This window comes from Pelecanus crispus, chromosome 12 (genome assembly GCF_030463565.1).
Source record: "Pelecanus crispus isolate bPelCri1 chromosome 12, bPelCri1.pri, whole genome shotgun sequence".
NCBI classification, from domain to species: domain Eukaryota; kingdom Metazoa; phylum Chordata; class Aves; order Pelecaniformes; family Pelecanidae; genus Pelecanus; species Pelecanus crispus.
Genome location: NC_134654.1, coordinates 10,188,381 through 10,207,758, shown reverse-complemented (window position 1 = coordinate 10,207,758; position 19,378 = coordinate 10,188,381). Strand labels below are relative to the sequence as shown.

The 19,378-nt window shown below is 38.1% G+C and overlaps 1 protein-coding gene across 5 annotated transcripts in view; it reads right to left on the bottom strand.

The window, feature by feature from the left end:
* Positions 1–19,378, bottom strand: part of GTF2I (general transcription factor IIi) — a 79,482-nt gene that overhangs the window by 7,793 nt on the left and 52,311 nt on the right. For all 5 annotated transcript variants that reach the window (XM_075720286.1, XM_075720284.1, XM_075720285.1 and 2 more), the window contains 15 exons: positions 17,344–17,402; positions 13,367–13,438; positions 12,473–12,656; positions 12,100–12,158; positions 9,906–9,977; positions 9,257–9,440; positions 8,692–8,750; positions 7,899–7,982; positions 7,360–7,455; positions 5,663–5,728; positions 4,632–4,815; positions 3,970–4,022; positions 2,948–3,058; positions 2,100–2,183; positions 1,076–1,259 (listed from right to left, as the gene is read on the bottom strand). In XM_075720286.1, coding sequence (XP_075576401.1) covers positions 1,076–1,259; positions 2,100–2,183; positions 2,948–3,058; positions 3,970–4,022; positions 4,632–4,815; positions 5,663–5,728; positions 7,360–7,455; positions 7,899–7,982; positions 8,692–8,750; positions 9,257–9,440; positions 9,906–9,977; positions 12,100–12,158; positions 12,473–12,656; positions 13,367–13,438; positions 17,344–17,402 — 1,551 coding nt within the window. The remainder of the gene's footprint in view (positions 1–1,075; positions 1,260–2,099; positions 2,184–2,947; positions 3,059–3,969; positions 4,023–4,631; positions 4,816–5,662; positions 5,729–7,359; positions 7,456–7,898; positions 7,983–8,691; positions 8,751–9,256; positions 9,441–9,905; positions 9,978–12,099; positions 12,159–12,472; positions 12,657–13,366; positions 13,439–17,343; positions 17,403–19,378) is intronic.

The window sequence follows — 19,378 nt, the reverse complement described above, 5'->3', positions numbered from 1 at the left end:
TCTCCCTCCCAAGGCAGACTCACCTAATGGTTCATAACAGAGGTCATGCTAAAAAATTAACAGAAAGTCAAACAAAACAGAAGGAACCACCATAGTAGCTCTTGGGCGCCATGGTTTATTCGCTAGCATTTCAAAAAGTAACATACACAGAAAGATCTAAATCCTTCCCTCAGTCACAGCTAGTGAACAAGAGAGTTACCGCTTCTTCGGAGCTCAATTAAATAAAATTTATCAAGCAAAAGTCCTCTCAGTTAGAACTATTCATGATTAAGGGTTGAGAATTCAGACCCCTTAGTAAAATACATTTAAGAAATTCATCTCCATCTAAAGATAAATTGAAGCTTTAGACTCCTGTGAAGCAGCCTATGATTTGAGAAGTTACATAAACTGATAAATTTTTATTTTCAATTCCTGAACTCCTTCTGAGGATGATTCCAAAGTTTCATTTATTCTGCTTCATGCATGCAAATATACTTTGTGTGTGTGTGTGTGTGTGTGTGTGTGTACGTTTACGCAAACATACACATACAAAGAAAAATCACTTGTATTGTAATTGGACAATATTGTATTTTTATATATTGTAGATAAAGTTATTTTGCAGGAAAAAACCCATTTATCAAAGAGCTTACCTTAACTCAGGAATTTTAACACAACTGAAAAACTTAAAAAATATTAATACTACTAGAAACATACTATTTACTGTCAAAAGCCAACAAGCTCTGGACCTGTCTCAAAGCTTAATCTGATAAATGGGAGAGCAAGGCCCACAACACTTTAGGACTCTGTTACATAATATGAATAGATTTCAACTCAAAAGACAGCTTGCTGTAATATGCAGTATTAATAACATGCCCTTTGTCATACTAATTGGACATGCCCTCCAAAGAGTTACTATCTTCATTCATGCTATGAACATCTGGGCTTCATTTGACTTGACCTATTGTTTCCAAAAGAGCCAACATCTTCCACTATTTAAAGATGCAATGCAACTTCTATTCTTTCAAATCTCAATTTATTGAAGCTACAGGGCTGTCTTCACAACATCTGTACGATCTAATCAATGGCAACTACATACCTAATGACAGTAAATTTGATAAACTCTGCTGATTCCAAAATCTTCCTCATCGAGCTGATTTCCAGGTAACTTGGAGCTTTAAATGCCACGCCAGGAGGCATCCCATCCACCACCACACAGCCAGGGTTGATAGTGATTTTTCTGTATGGGACTTTCACAGGAAAGTTCATACCAATGGCTTCACCTAAGTGAGAGAGGTCACGTTGACTTTCAAGTCTACATATTTATGATTACACATTGAAGAAAAAGTCCTCAGACGATTAAGAAACTAAATGCAAACCCAAGCTTTCTATCAGATCTGAAACTATGAAAATCCACTTGACAATCAAACCATTACAGTGTCAGATGTTTTGGATTACACTCATGAATGTTACTACAAGATCATTAATTAAACTTCAACTCTAACAGCTCACGATATGAAGGACCCAGATTCTGTTTTTACTAAAAAAGATACAAAACAGGATACCTAAGGAAACACCTACATGAAGGAAGAAAAAGCATTTCCTGCAATGCGCACAAAAAGCAATTCAACACAGCACTAGTGAAGGAATTTCAGATAAAGAAACTCAGATCATTACTGCCATACAATGCAAATAACAAAGTAGAAATAAAGAAAACCATACACAGCAAAAAGGTTAAGTTGCATTTTAAAAATTAATCTAGTTTCAAGTATTAAGAGGTCTCTGAAGCCCTAAGAAGAATCATGGTTTGCCAGAAAAATATTTCATCCATTTTTACACAGAAAAAAATAGGAAACTGGGGGGTGGGGGGTGGGGGATGGGTGTGGTGTGAGCAAAGATAAAGCAATCTATACTCTTGGGATTTTTTCTTTAAAAGACCAAACAACCTACATCACTTATAAAACATTCTTTTTGAAGTCAAAACACAACATTCATATACAATTCTCAAATTTGTTCATTTTAATGTCATATATATCATCCTTTGTGATGATTCAGCAACTTCAATATGAACAACATTAATTGCATTCACACCTATGGAAAAATAGGAAGTAAGAAGCAATTACCAAATTTCCGGCTAAAAAGATCATTTACTTGCTCTCTCAATTGTCTGGCCTTCTCTACTTTTGACAGTCGCTCACTTTCATCATCTGGAAGAAATTGTTAGAATAGCATCAGAATTAAGCAGGTTTTTTTTTCTCCTGAAGCATGTTTACTCAAAGAGGTATATCTGAATGCTTTGAAACAGGCCCTGTTTCTGTTCCTAGTTTTAGCAGTGCCACAGAATTGTACAAATATGCAAAAATCGACAGTTGTTGAGAAATCTGTGAGAAGCTTCGAAGTATTTACATAACCAACATTAGAGGTACTATCTAGAGATGATTTTGTAAATTTAATCTAAAACCACAAATTATATTGTATTTTCCTATGGTACATATAATAGTGGGGAAAGGTAAAAGCAAAGTGACATTCAATAGATGGCCATAGCATGCAATGTTCCTCACGGTTTCTAATGAGTGTAATGTATGTGTGAGAAAGTAATAATCAGTGTTAAGACAAAGCAGTTCAGTCTGCATGGTTATTCAATTCAGTCCAAGTCCTGATGTCTTGAAGTTGCCAAGAAAATTGCAAATCAGTTTTAATTTATTGCATGTGAAAAAAGGGAAAAATGTGGATACTTCTTAACTAGGGGACGGACCAAGAATATTCTAGAGATATCACTGAATAAATATTCATAAGTTAGAAAATATTTAACATCTCAGCAAAAACAGAATGCTAAATTATGCTCTTTGTTGACTGTACTTATATTTCAGTGAACCAACTTGACTGTAGGAAAAAACTTCACCAGACTAAATAAATATCATGGAGAATATAAGCACAAAAAGTATGGCGTGAAACCTGTCAGTATACACACCTGGTATAGTTACTTGAATGATGTTAAGATCTTCAACACCTGCAGCTGTGTTCACCACTGTGTTTGTTGTGGTGCTTGCTGTATTGGCTATATTAGATGAATTATTTTTTCCTAGAAGTAAGAGAATTAATTTTAAAAACAGTTGTAAAGAGCCCAAAATCTTGACTGTCCTATATAAAGAAAATATTGCAAAATAACAGGTATTTGCGAAATTTTCAAAGCAGACCCAGTCCCATTTTCAAAATGGGTTCAGCTTCCAATGAGACATACTTATTGAAGGTACATGCTACTCTGTCTTTCCAACCCAAGAGGAGAAAGGGCTAGATTAAAGACAATGTTAATCTTTACCTACCTGTTTTCTTAAAAAGACTATTAATAAAAGGAAAAAAAGAGTATATGGAACATGTGTTTTGGTATTTTTATTAACAGAAAAATCGCAGAACTCGCAGTTAATTCAGTAACACGTATTGATCCACATGTTCACTGCATGCATTCACAAAAGAAATCCCTTACAGTTAGATTTGTAAGCCACACTGTCCAGTGGCACAAACTAGCATAGTTCAGCTAACTCAGTGGAGTCTTGCCAACCCATAGTAACAGATAATAGTATGACTTAAAACATTTAAACCATGACCTGCCTGACACAATTTTCTACTGGCTATCTGCACTCTTATCTGCGGAGCACTTCTCATTTAGATGACCTACATATCAGGAACAAATAATTTATCGCTAGACCTGAGTTACCTCTATGTTGCTTCTTTTATTTTGACAAAAGGTAGTAAAGAATATATTAGAGGAATGATTATTGTGAATAACTTAAAAAAATTTAATACTGCCTTGCTAAAGCTATATTAAAACTGCAACTAGAAAGTGCTTTTCCCATCTCAAAAAAACCCAAGCAAACCAACCACAACATAGAATGAATCTTTCAGGAACTCATTAACACCAGGCAGCACTCCTGGTTTGTATTTAATCCTTGAAAGAGACTGTTATCTAGAACATTAAGCAGTTGCAAAACTCACTTTGGGGGCTTCTAGCAGAACTTTCCTTAACAGCTGCCTCAAACATCTCGGGCCTGCAAACAGATTGAACATTTCATGTACAGTAATAAAATTACATTCATCAACATTAAAGCAAATGAGATTTTCTAATATTAATTTACTGAAGACAGGAACTAAGTGATATCGTAAATGCTATATTACTCTCAGCCAAACAGACAGCCAAGAATGCAACGGCTAAGACGCTCTGCAACTTCTCTTGCCACTGTTTCTACACTGGCACATGGGAATCTAAACCTATTCTAGACAAGAAAAATAAATTCTTACAACCCCCAATATATGAATGTCCACTTCTCAGCTTTTAGTACACCGCTGGCAGGTTTTATGAGTAACCTGTAAGTGCTCTACGCAGTAGGAACTAAACCACTGATGTGATAACTGAAATGGGCTAAGAAATCTGGACTTGCTCTTCCTCCAAAAATAGGCTGTGAGCATCTTTCGGAACAAAAAGAGATTTCTATGTCTTGGCTCCACTTCTGCAAGAGCTTTCTGACCATTTCCTCATTTACTAAAAATATTCCAGTGTGTATTATAGAGTAATTTAGCAACTCGGCAACACAGTTTCATTTTTTGGTCTACATTTCAATTCCCATAGAATGGATTATCAAAGACATATGGAGTCTTACTTTTTAATAATGAATTTTATCTTTGATTTGTTTCTCAGGATCTTCTCTAGTCTTGGAATTCCAAAAGTAGAAGGTCGGCGGAATGGCACCCCCTCGGGTAGTCCTTCCACGTAGAAAACCTCCGGGAAGGATTCAAACAATGCAAACGGCACCTTCACTGGTTCAGTCAGCCCCAGCGCTTCCCCTGAAATGCAACAGAGCAAATAGGCTACCAGCTAGATAACTGATGTGTCTATAAAAAGGAAAATCTCAGGCATAAATGGTATATAATAGTCAGCACTTACATACTAGATTAGGTGGAACTACCAGGCTTTGGGTTTTTTTGGTGATGGCTATGAGTAGACAGGAAGAAAATAAAGTCTCAAACATAACTCTCTTGCAGTAAATCTGATCGTAATTTGCAGTTGAAAATATTAGTATTTATAGACAGCTCATGCCACTGGCTTGGTCTGCATACAATACTATCCCATTTGCACTGCACTTTGTTACAGGCAGCGTATTCTGTCTTTGTCTCTGCTAGAGAATAGCACAAAGGGCAGGTGACATTAGTGTTCTTGTTCCAAAAACTGCACTCAGAGGAGTAATGAGAAGTCATTACTTCCAAAAGTAATTAGTTTCCAAACAGCCTGCACTAGAAGAAGCACTGGGATATGATGGAGGACGTCTCTCCAGATACCATCCATAACGTATTGAGTCACGCAGAGGCTGAACTCATACACAAGTCCCATTCATAACCAGAGTGAAGAAAACTTAAAAAATGTGCCAGGATGTAGAGTCACTATGCCTCTGGGTCATTAAAGAAGTAGTAATGCAACCACAACTTCTCCATTTCCAAGCCCAAATAAAATAACTAGTAGAAATGTGACACAGAATTGCAAGCAACCTTCGTGAGAATGAACTCAAATTAGAGATTGCCTAGAGCACACAAGGATTGCAGGACCTTTGGAATAAACATGTGAACATATCTATCATATGTCTAACTGCATGTTCATAAGACAGACATCTCAGTAAAAAAGAATCAATGAACTTACCACATTTTTCATTAAAAAGATTTTCGACTTTCTGCTTTAAGTCAGTAATTTTGGCATTCCACGCCTCTGCCAGGAGGAAATTGGAAGAATTAGATCAACACAGACACAATGAATCAGTCCTTGAAGAATATTTTAATAAATGTTTAATAAGTTATTATGCTTGATCACTGATTTACTATGACAGTAAAATGCACAAAATGGCTATCATTCTGCAAATGGCACTGAAACATCCTGCTGCAGTCTAAACCTATACCCACATGAATCCTCATTTTCCTAAAGCTTTGAAAAATACTGCTAACTAAAGCAAGGATGATTAAAATCAAAATTAACCCAAGAGTGATCCAAATTTACAATATCAGGCAACATAAAAATTACTCATCTAAACCAGCACCCAAAATAGCGGCAGAAAGTTCTTCATATGTTGAGTGACATAGCCCCAAAACACATGCCCCTCTCTAGAGAACTATAAGCTCTATCATAATTTCAACTTCAGCGGGTAAGATTTAATGTCCATGTAGCTAGGCATTTTGTTTCTGACAGTGACCAGCAGCAATTCCTAAACCAGTTTACCTGTGGCTGCAGTAAGTGGTGCTTAGCTGGTCTACAAAATGAAAAACTCAGTTGAAAGTCTGAAAAAGTTGCAGACTAAAGCTTAAAAAGAGCCTAGGTCTAACAATGACAAGCAAGTCCAAGAAAACTGTACACAACTGTGAACACAGATACTGCCCGTACCAAAACGAGGAGCAGTCATACCAAATCGGTATCTTATATTCATTCTAAACTGGCACAGTAGGAGTAAAAAATTCCTTTGTTTCATGTTTTATGACCATATGGCTAAAAAGAAAACATGGGGGGCAAACACAAAAAAGCAAGTAACAAACTCCTATATAAATATAAGCAAATAATCTTAGAATGTAAGGATTCTGAAAAAAAGGTTTCATGAGACTTGGAAACTGCTTACAGTTACTCTGAATACAGTCACCCATCTCCCCTGACTATGAGGAATTTATCTGGGTTGCAAATTTGACCCTGCTTTCAATGCAAAGATTTATGTGCTAGAGCACTGCACAGATAGGCCTGGTCCTCCATGGTTAAAAAGGTCTGGCCCAATGCTCATGAACACAGCTACATGGCTTTCAGCCTTGCCTGGCTTCTCCTTTATGGATTTTCCAGAACTGGAGAGGTTTATAATGGCGATCTTGCAAAATTAGCTCCAATATATTATAGCTTACTAATGTTAGTTCAAATCCTTCCTAGTTCCTGCATACCACATCTCTGCACAGGATGCTCAGTATTTCAAGTTTGTGGAGTGTTTATTAAGCTTATGGACAATATCAGATCTCAGCTGGGTTTATGCACTCTGGTGGTACTGTGCACCAGACAAGTCCTTCAAGGGTCTGCAGCATTGTGAAATAACAGAGCAGCAAAAGTCTAAAGGGACTGATTCTGGACCCAAGCTAGTAAGATCTAATGGACCCATGCTGCATTTGTACAGCACTCTCCATACATCATCCAGGATTCCCCAATGCAGATTATTCTACATGACAAAGAACTGAATATACATGAAAACAAGAACTTCAGTCATTCGCTAACTGTAGAATAAAACATGAATTCAAAATATCTCTGATATGTAATCACCAGAATTTTTGATACCAACATTAACAGAATGCATGTGTGCTAATTCCCACAACATTTACCAAAAGAAAACTCTCTTCCTCGTGGCTTGAAACTCATATTGGACCCATTGGTTTGAGAGTTAGTTCGAACCTCTGTTGTTTGTTGTTTATTAGGACCTGTAAAAAGACATTACATATATACATGGAGAAAGCAGAAGCAAGCCATTACAGGAAAAGAACAAAGCATCAAACTTTATTACTAGAGAAAACTTAACTTCTGAATCAAGAGTAGAACAAAAAACCGCTTAAGAAGTTCTTCTATGTCTGTCATTTCTCTGCAGAAACCAGTTCCAACATCTCTGCTTGGAATAAAAGGCCCAAGCAAGCTGTCAAACTCTAACATTTTACATAACCATCATCTGCACAGAATCCAGTATTATTCAGAAACGAAAAATAAAACTGTTTTTACATTAAAGTGTATCTGGAGCCCTGAAATGAAACTGGGTTTCCTACATGATATGCATGTATAAGTTAATTATGGGCTATGAAAACTGAGAAGAACAGAAAACATTAGAAGAATAGAATAGAAGAACATTAGAATAACGATACTTCTTCCATACCTTCTTCAACAGTAACTTCAATCTCTGGGACTTTTGAATTGCCTGCAGGACTTCGTGACCTTTTTGAACTCTTTGGACTCATTGCTGGAAGTCAATATAATACACGGTGTAATGCACAAACCCTCTATAATGTATATCCTGCACAGCTAATGAAAAAACAGCTGTATTCTAAAAATTCCAACAGACTGAAGAATCACTTGTGTCTGTACTAAGTGCAGTCTGCATTGTAAAATCTGAACAATACAGTGATGCTCATAGCCTTAAAAAGTAGGTTCAGTACTCTTGAAAAAGGCAGGTATCACACCTAAATTTTCACTCCACTAATTCAGAACAGAAGACTTCCTTGTTTCTAAGTGTGAGGGACAGCTTTGGTACTTTTTATTAGCTAAGTAACAAAATTATTAACTTCTGAATTTTTTATAGACAACATAAACTTAAAAGTCTTTCTTTTTTATTCTTCTCTTACAAAACTTCATTGTTATTTACTTCAGTTCACAGCCATAAGTTAAATATGGTTTAGGCCATTAATTGCAAACTAAAAGTTGTCAAAATTGGGTAAATTCTATATTCTGTATTGGAATAGTCTTAAGTAAAAAAAAGTAGATAAATTTATGTTTTGAGTAACTTTTTCAAATAAAAGCAGATTTAGAGCCTACTATGCTAGATCATCTTAAATAACGCCTTGTGTTTGCAACACCCGTATTTTTCAACCACAAAGACCTCTCAGTCTGCTACGGAAGCAGAAAGTAAGTATTTATGAATTGATGGCAGCAAATAATACTTAATTGTTTACCTTTAGTGTTTATTTTACTAGCCAGTCCTGGAGGCAAATAGGAAGTGACAAGCTCAGGCCTAAAAGTTGAACAAAACACAATCCAATCAATTAAACATGCAAGAAAAATAATACAGCAAAATGTTACAAATTTCTTGGAATTCAGTTGAATTCAAATTTACATAACATCAGGTCTCTATAATAAAATTCTGCTAGAAGCACAGGTGACTCTCCGTCTACTATAACCACAAAAAGTTAGAAAACATAAAGCTACATTTTCTACTCTTATTTCAAGCAAAAAAATAAAGAAAAAGAAGGGGGAAAAAAAAAAAAGAAGGAAAAAAGCTTCCAGGTATAAGGCCATTTTTTCCCCTAGATCCTTGATGCATGAAACACACAATTTATACATCTATATAAATTTAATACAGAAGGTATATCCTTTTATGAGATAAAACATATCTCATGCAAAATGTTCTTTGCGTTTCATGGAAATATAATTTAGGTAGCATTTAAAGCCTGAAGTTGTTGGGAAGAAAATCAAATAACTTCAAAATCAGGAGTAAAAATAACTGAATTACAAACATACTTTTTAACAACAAATTTGATTTTGCCACTCCCACGGACAATTCTTTCAAGGCGTGGAATTCCAAACCATGTGGGACTCCGGAAGGGGATTCCTTCTGGCAAGCCTTCGACGTACAAGTACTCAGGATTTGATTCAAATACAGGATAGGGAACTTTCACTGCCTCTGAAAGCCCCAGAGCCTGGGCTGAAAATAAAGATTTAATGATAGTTTACACACTCAAATGGGTGGTATTTTATCTCAAGTGATTTTAAGAAGCTTGGCTTACAGAAGCTCTGCTAGTCAGAGATAATAAAAAAACCCAAGAGAAATATTTAAATAGATTTTCTATTATTTTCTGTAGAATAATTGCAAATGGCAACATTGTCCATCTTGTTACAGATAACATCTAAGTCTGCAGTGGCTAATATTTTCTTCTGAGAACTTTTTTCATCACCTCTGTCATGCAACTAAAACTATGGCCTAGGATGTTGTTATAAAGTCGTTTATGTCAGTTATAGGGAAGAGTCAGTAAAAAGTAGGTCAAGATTTCCACATCTGACCTAGCACATTTCTGATGTTTAAATAAGTACAGTAAAATTTAAAACTTTTTACAGACGAGTTTTAAAACACAGCAGTGTTATAAAACAGTTTAATTAACATGTAACTTACCAAACTTCATATTAAATATCTCTTCTACTTGCTTTCTTAGCTTTGTGATCCTGACGTTCCAATCTTCTTTGACTGAAAACCAGAAATGGATATATGTCAGAGTATTACCCAGTTCTAGATAAACAGGTAAATTCGAACACATTTTTTTCAACACAAGAACTTGTAAACTATCAACACAATCACATCTGAGTAGACAAGGACACACAATGAGTAATGATTATTAATGGCAGCCTAAATGATACACGCAATTCTCTCTACATAATGGAAAAACTATTTAAATGTAGTTACAAATTTCAAATATTGCCCAAAGTGGGAGAACTTGTTCTTCAGAGCCTTTAGATGCAGGAAGGAATTATTCTAGTGCCTCTTACAAAGCTGGAATTAATTAATCATAGTGCATGAGAATAACACTCTTTAGAACAGAACATGAGGAGGTAAAGAGTGCTTTGCTAAACATTTTGATTAGCATTAAAAAATCATCTTCAATCTTGTTCTCTATTATAAATAAAAGTCAATTATAGGAGTGCTAGCCAGAGCAGACGATTTGTAGCTCAGGTGGAGAAGAAAGGAAAGGACACTAGCAGCAATAAAAAGCTCTACTTTTCTGACAAACAGCATAATTCATTACTTTTCATCATAACCCACAAATTACAACTGCTACTGAGCTAATACCATTCAGAATTGTGGAAAGCATGCAGGAAGGAAACTATACAAAATAAATAATATTTTTGACTAACAAATTACCTGACCTGCTTTATTTCTAGCTTCTTATACTCTCAAGGCAAGATGCATTCATATTTTTTTGCAATCTGGCCTACTTATTTGGTAGATTTCACAGGTATTTAACACCTGCACATGTGTTTATACTTATGCACAGGTTGTAGTCTCACTGGCAAAGGAATTTACTTAAAAAGATTAAAATGTTTTTTGCAGACTATCTGTTGAGGGCACCGGATTTTTACTTTGCAACAGAATGATATTTTGCTTAAAAAAAAGGTCCAATATTCTTTAGCAACATAAAGTTTGCTAATGTTCTTTAGCAACATAAAGTACTGCATCTGCAGTAATAAGACCCTCAGGCCTTTGCCTGGGAAAATGGTTTTCACTGGGCTCTAAGCCCAAGAGAACATGTGCTGCATTTACCTGACTGACATCAAACCCTGGACCCTGGTAAACTTTGTGGACATTGATAATACCAGACTCACCTATAAGTTAGTGAAAAATGTAACTAATACAAAAAAGAAATGTTATTCTGAAGATTCAAACAGTCTGAGTTCAAGAATCATGGCCACTGCACATCAGTTCTTTCAGAAAGAGGATTTTATTAGCTGTTTTTTACTGCTGTCATTGGCACCTGCTGTTATTACTTTCTCGTCAGACTGTCAGTTATATTGACAAATTTGATAACAGTTGGGGTTTTGGCAACAAAACAAACCAATCAACAGTGCCTTTTCCTTCTGTTCTATATTGAACACAGTCTTTTCTACTGAGTTACCTACCTTCTTGCTGAATATGAGCCTTTTCCTAAAACCCAAACAAAATCCACAATACATTGTGATGACGTAAGACGACTACTGATTACATAATTATTAAATCATATTCTTTCCTTTTTTTTCTGCAGGAAGCTCAACACAATTATTTCCTGAAGCTGCAGTTTGTTTATCCAGTGAAATCTGTGTGGGGAAAAAACCTAGCAAGCCCTGTGTCTCGGTCTGTGTTATTACTACTAGCAGATTCATACTCTGGATTGTACACTTCTGTAGCAAGAAAGTATCAATACACCAATTCAGAGCATTCAATTGTCTTGGGAAATAAAAAAACAATCTGGATTCTCTTCCTGTGTTAAAGGCATTTCATGCTTACAATTCCGTACCAACAGAGGCCTGAAAAAAGCCCAACAGCGTCAGCTGTGAAATGCTACAGGGCTCCAGAGCTTTGATTCAGGCCAGGACAGTAACTCCAGTTCTCCCAGGCTGTGAAGGCGATCCATTCTGCTATTCAGACAGCTGGACTGCACCATAATCCAGAAAGCCGTCCGTATTCATAATGATCAATTTATTCTTTTCAAAACTCATGAACAGCATGTCAGCACACTCATCACAGAAGGGTTACGTCTTGAAAACTGTTGCATTGATCCAAATTTGTGTCCTCACCAATCCCTTCCATTCCCACTTGAAGACAGCAGCTGTCTTACCTGGGGTGTTTGACCTGGGTTGAATAACTTCGGTTGAAGTGAGAGTTAGCAGCTCCGGCCTGCAACCAGAAAGTGAAAAATCTGTCCATTCTTGATATAAATGAAATACTACTAATTGTTATGACATGAATTGAAAAGCTTGGATTTTTCTATTATGTATTTCACACTTTTGAAAATGCTACAAAGATATTTTGGAAGACTCATCTGGATTACAAATAGCCGCTTTATAATGCAGAATATTTAATCTGCCTATTTAGTAACTAGAAACTGAATGCTTCATGACTTAATGAAACCAAGTGCTTGACTACACAAAGGGTGTTTGTTTGGCCTCTTTCTAAAAAAAAAAAACCCAAACATTAAAACAAACACTTACCTTTTGATCACAAATTTTATTCTGTTGCTCACTTGAATTATTTTTTCAAGGCGAGGGATTCCATACCAGGAGGGACTCCTAAAGGGGATGTTCTCTGGCAGCCCTTCAACACAGAGGTCAGTAGGATGGGCCTCAAATTTCTGGTATGGAACAGCTTTAGGCTCAGTGCTCCCCAGGGCCTCGGCTGTTAGAACAAAATACATCCAGTAACTGGACAGTTTGGTCATCAACATTTATTAAAAGCTAGCTAAGCTACCAAATCTTCAGGCTGTCGCAATCGTAATCTAGAACCTTGGTCAATGCAGGATATCCAAACCCAATAGAGTCCAAGTCTCAGCACATCAAGAATATAAAAATTTACCATATTATATCATGTTGATATGGGCAGTCACAATGCTAGACCAAAGATGACTGGGTTCTTCACTGTGGCATAATACAGCAGTTTTATCCAAAGTTTTTAATCTATTATAGAGCATCATGCAACATTTTATTCTAGCTCTTATGGAGTGGACTATTCTTTTATATTGGAGAGAACACAAAAATTCACCCAGAAATGTTCTAATACTAATTTTAATGGTACTGCAATGGATATAAATAAGTAAACGGTTGTTTTATTCACGATCAAAGGAAAAAAATCCAAACAGGAATGAATTGAGAGCAATTAGAAGAGCCGTACATGTAAGATTTATAAATTTTTTTAACTATGAATTTACCTTGTTGTATAAACAGCAGAGTAATAATACATTGTTTTTCACTCAACTGCCAGTTTTTTAAATATTTGAAAAAAACGGATCAAAGGTCTCATTCATGTAGATTTTAAAAGGAAATAATGAAAGCAACCTTTTAAGAAATACAGAGTCATAAAAGAAAAGAAAATAATAATACTGTACTCACCAAACTTTTTACAGAAGAGTTGATCTACCATCTTTCTCAGTTTGGTGATTCTGGCATACCACTCCTCTTTCACTGTATTTGAGTGATAGAGAACAAAAACAACATTCCTAATTATTTTGGTTATATTTTCAGTCATTCAGTTTATAGCAGGCATAACTATCTTGCATTTTCAGGTAACCCAGGAAATACTATGTGGAAGAAGTATGGATTCAACTTGGAACTAGGAAAATGATTATAAAAAATGAGATAATACTAAAACTGTATAAAAATTCATTGAACCAGTGACATTGCTCTTGCTACAAAACACACACAGTGTACTGGCATGAAGAACTGCAATGCTTTCACCACCTGCCTCCAATCTGTCGATCCCATTTGGAGATGGGATTAATTTTTTGCTAGTTCCATTTTCTAAAAAATTATCTTGATATTCAGTGCAGATTTTGGTATGCACATGGAATGAAAACTTGCCTTTAGGGAATTTTCACGAAGCACTGACAACCCCAAAGGAAGCTTTTACAGTAGGCGCACCTATCAGTTTGCTCTTTGCTGTATATTCATGTTGAACTTCCAGCATCCATTTCTCCCCACTGTTTGTGGGCAATACTTTTTGAATGGTGGTTAACAGCTACATCAGATGACTCCAGGGGTTTTGTCATTCTTCTTGAGATGACAAGCAGCTAAGTTCCAACTCTCCAAAATGTTTCCTTGACACTACTTAAGACATGACTTAAGTCATAATTTAGACACAGAACCCAACATGTGGCAGCTATGTAGATTAGCATATCCTGGTGAATAAAACAAGTTTAAATACTGTTCTTCCATCATTTTACCACTTGAGTATCTTTGCTTATTGGCTGGTACACACGCATCTTTGGTAGAGCTCATGAGACAAAGTTTTGCACCTGAAGACAGTTATAAGTTTGAGTTCTGCTCCTGCAGCAGAACAGAGCACAACGATGACATTTAGTGCTGTCATATTTGGTAGCAGGAATGGTAACAACTTTTGCTTATGTTTTGTCATGCGTGCTTGTCATTTGGGATTGTGACTGGTACCCCCTGCTCCAAACCTCTGGTAATGTGGTTAGTATAACCAATGCCATTTTCTAAGGCAAGCAGCCATTCTCTGTGACCAAGTGAGTCACGTATTCATTCCCTTTCCCTTCATTCTCAGGCCCTGAAGGTACCTATCAACCAAGTAGACAAACCAGACGGATTTCTTCTTCCCCTCCCTACAGGCCTCAAGGTTCCTGGGCGCCAGGCCGATTACTCCCTTCCTTGCTGGCCTTGAAGGTCCCAGGCACCCAGCCAGCCTGGCAGTGGTGGCAACGTCAGGGAAGCATAACAGCACAGGGAGCACTGTCCATAAAATCAAGCAGTTACAAGTCCTAAGGGAGGAACTTGGACTGGAACTGCTGCTGGACAGCAAGACCCATGAACCCCTGTGGCCAGGGACACCTCCACCATCCTCTCCTTGCTCTGAGGACTGACAGACTCATCGTCTTTCATATTATTTTTGAATCTAGATTATGATTGCTATTGTTGTATGATTGTATTGTTGATACAGCAAGCCACATATTAAGATCTGACCCGATCTGCAGAGGGTCTAGGAGATTAGAAACCATTTTGTATTATAAATTCTCTATTATGCTACTTACAAATTCTGCTACATTGATTCTGCTTGTAAAAATCTTGTGCCACTCTAATAATAAATTCTATGCTATACTTATTATAATATCCTGCTAAAAAAATAAAGCTTTAATTGTAACTATGATTTAGTGCTGTCAGCATTCTGCCAAGGATCCCTAAAAGAACCTGTTTGTCCCCTCAGTGTTGGGTGCCAGGTATCAAAGCACATATCATACAAATCACTTTTTTCTTCTGAATATGTCTTTATGACCAACAAGTGGAAGCTCATCAGTCTTGAACAAGATACCGGACAGCTGCCATGCTGTGGGTTTAGTCAGCAACAACTTCTCCTCCATAATGGAACTGCACCAGGTTGGGCTATCTTCACAGGCACCTGCTCACATGTCTCCAGCCATTTCCTGAGCCAAACCATCACTGCCTGACTGGTTGTCTTGGAGCCAATATCAGTCTTCTCAGGGCTTCAGGGCTGAGGCCGTTTCATAAAACCTTCCTGACCAGCCTATTTCCTACAGGAATGCAAATGCAAATTGTCTTTCTTCTGCCAGTCAAAATACAACTTCTGTACTCATCCCGCTCCTCTCCTGCTAGGGACACAAGGTAGCAGGGGCTACAGACAGAGCAGGACGCTGGACATGGAACCACAAGGAGCTGAGAGCAGGGGCTGGCGCTACATAGCTATCTCTCCTGAGGTGGCAGCAGACATGTGGAGCAGCAGAGGAGACGATGAGCTACTGGGAAAGAGGGAATCTAAACAGGGAGAAAAGAAAACTGAGGGAAAGGAGGCTCAGACAGCTGCTGTCTTCTGAGTTTTGTTCCCCGAGATGTTATCAACAGCTTTTACAGACGTTCTCTTCTCTCAGAAATAATGCAGAGGTCACACATGAATATACCATCATTACAAGTTAGTGGAGACAAGTAACACGAAGTGACTGTTATAACACTGCGCCATAAAAATGGGTTACCACTAGTTTTCTTAGCTACAGGGGTTTTACAGGATATGTAATGTACCTGCTTTGTCTTTGTAATCAGTATAGCCATATTAAATACAACAAAAACAACACAGAGAAGGGCTAATTTAAAAACCCACATAAGAGTACAGTTAAGTTTAAGACTCAGTCCTTAGCTGACCTACTATTTTTGTAGTCAAATTTGGTGCTCAAAGGAACAGTAGGTTATTAAGACTCAAGACACTAGGTTAACTTACACTGCAGGAAAAGTTTAATACCTCCACACACATTAGAGTGACATCCTTATGACATAATTTCTTTGCTTAATTTAGACCCTTAATGTTCACTTGAAGTACAGCCTTCGATATACTTTTTACAACAGAAGACTATGAGTATATAATGTAACATAATGGTGCTGCAGTAGTGCAGATACTACCATTTATAAGCTTGTGTCCCTGTCTGAACTAAGAATTTCTCTGGTATTACTAAAAATTCACAGTTTAACCAGGCTGAGGTTGCCAGTTAGCATTTTGCGGTTGAGAGCAATTTGTTTGCTACCATTGGTTCAGGCATACAAGCTTTCAACACTTGGCTTAATTGGACAATTAAAAAAACACCCTGAAGACAAAGAGACAGTAGAATACAACTGAAGAGAAAAACAAGTCCAGGAAAGTAGTTTACCAACTAGTGCCCATTCAAAGGCACTATTCTTTCAAAACTTGATTTTTTTCCATACTAAACTTTTTTTTCTCCCAACTTGAGGGGAAATGAGTTTATAGGTGCAATTGTAACAAAAGTCTATTCTTGTAGTCTTGTTTTTACATGGTCACTTTTGTTACCTTTGGATGGGTGCTCAATGGAGACAAAACATGTAAGATCATGCATGTGCTGAAAAGTATTCCTGATGGCAAAACTGGTTAGAATGTATTGTCTTTGCACTACTATGTGAAAATGGGAGTCCCATCATCTGAGCTAGTCAGATTCTACAATAATAAATGTCACTATAACCAGTATGTTCATTACTGCATTTCAGTTAATCTAATTTTGGCAAATACCATATATAAGCAATTATTCCATGATAGAGACAGTTCCCTACCCAGTAAACTCTATCAACTATGGAAACTACTGCCTTTTCTCTGTATCTCAACAGACGAACACTTAGCTCATTGTTTTTCCTTCTGGTCAGCTGAATCAAATCAGTTGATAGAGCGTTAGTAACACTGGCTTGGATAGCCAGTGAAAAATTGCTGTCACTTTGTAGCTAAAGAAAATTCAAAACAAGGAATTATTTGCAATGTGTTATTAGTAAAAGCAAACGGTAGCCACCACTAAGACTGTCAAATAGGAAATCATAGTGTACAACTCACACATTAGAAGACCTACCTCCTGCAACTGGTTTGTCTAATGGTACATCTTCTCGTGTCGAATTCAAAAGCTCATGCCTAAAAGATTTAAGATACATGCTTCAACAGTGACATAAACTTTGATAAACCAGAAGTTAACAACCTAGAGTTACAGCCTCAAGTTACCACTGAAGGATCAGAAAAAAAAAAAATAACAGGGGACATCATGATCCCCAGCATTAAATTCCAATTAACACCAAAGGGCTGGTTGGAACCCTATTGACAAAAACATTTTTCATGCCTGATACTCATATCCACCTGAGCCATAACATTTCATGGTAAACATACAGATTGCATTAAAATTATCTCTGAGGTCTAAGACGCACTTCATCGGAAACAAAGATCCAAATCAAAAATTTAATCTTTAAAAATTAAAATCTAAAAGCAGACAATTCCGTTTCCCAAATACATCTAGTTTTATCCATATTAGAACAACAAAAAAATTAAAAATTCTGACATTTCTCACAGAGCTGAACTGTTTTTTGACCTGCTCTGGTTACCACACATTGTAAGAGATAATAAAAATGTTTTTACAAATACATTAACAACAAAAAGAGAGCCAAGGAGAATCTCCATCCTTTGCTGGATGCAGGGGGGAACATTGCCACCAAGGATGAGGAAAAGGCTGAGGTACTTAATGCCTTCTTTGCCTCAGTCTTTAACAGCCAGACCAGCTATCCCCAGGGTATTCAGCCCCCTGAGCTGGAAGACAGGGACAGGGAGCAGAATAGAACCCCCGTAATCCAGGAGGAACCAGTTAATGACCTGCTGTGCTACCTGGACACTCACAAGTCTATGGGGCCAGATGGGATCCACCCAAGAGTACAGAGGGAGCTGGCAGGGGAGCTTGCCGAGCCACTTTCCATCATCTATCAGCAGTCCTGGTTAACAGGGGAGGTCCCTGATGACCGGAAGCTTGCCAATGTGATGCCCATCTACAAGAAGGGTCGGAAGGAGGATCCAGGGAACTACAGGCCTGTCAGCCTGACCTTGGTGCCGGGAAAGATTATGGAGCAGTTCATCTAGTGCGCTCAACAGTCATGTGCAGGTCAACCAAGGGATCGTACCCAGCCAGCACGGGTTCATGAAAGGCAGGTCCTGCTTGATGAACCTGATCTCCTACTATGACCTGGTGACCCACCTAGTGGATGAGAGGAAGGCTGTGGATGTCATCTACCTGGACTTCAGCAAAGCCTTTGACACAGTCTCCCACAGCATTCTCCTAAGGAAGCTGGCGGCTCATGGCCTAGGCAGGTGTAGTCTTTGCTGGGTAAAAAACTGGCAGGATGGCCAAGCCCAGAGAGTTGTGGTGAATGGAGTTAAATCCAGTTGGCGACCGGTCACAAGTGATGTTCCCCAGGGATCTGTTTTGGGGCCGGTCTTGTTTAACATCTTTATCAACGATCTGGATGGGGGGATTGAGTGCGCCCTCAGTAAGTTTGCAGATGACACCAAACTAGGTGGGAGCGTTGATCTGCTCGAGGGTAGGAGGGCCCTGCAGAGGGATCTGGACAGGCTGGACCGATGGGCTGAGGCCAAGTGTCGGGTCCTGCACTTGGGTCACAACAACCCTATGCAACACTACAGGCTTGGGGAAGAGTGGCTGGAAAGCTGCCCAGCAGAAAAGGACCTGGCGATGCTGGTTGACAGCCAGCTGAACATGAGCCAGCAGTGTGCCCAGGTGGCCAAGAAGGCCACCAGCATCCTGGCTTGTATCAGGAATAGTGTGGCCAGCAGGAGCAGGGAAATGACCGACCCCCTGTACTCAGCACTGGTGAGACCGCACCTGGGATACTGTGTCCAGTTTTGGGCCCCTCAATACAAGAAGGACATTGAGGTGCTGGAGTGTGTCCAGAGAAGGGCAACAAAGCTGGTGAAGGATCTGGAGCACAGGCCTTATGAGGAGCGGCTGAGGGAACTGGGGTTGTTTAGCCTGAAGAAAAGGAGGCCAAGGGGAGACCTTATCGCTCTCTACAACTACCTGAGAGGAGGTGGGTGTTGGTCTCTTCTCCCAA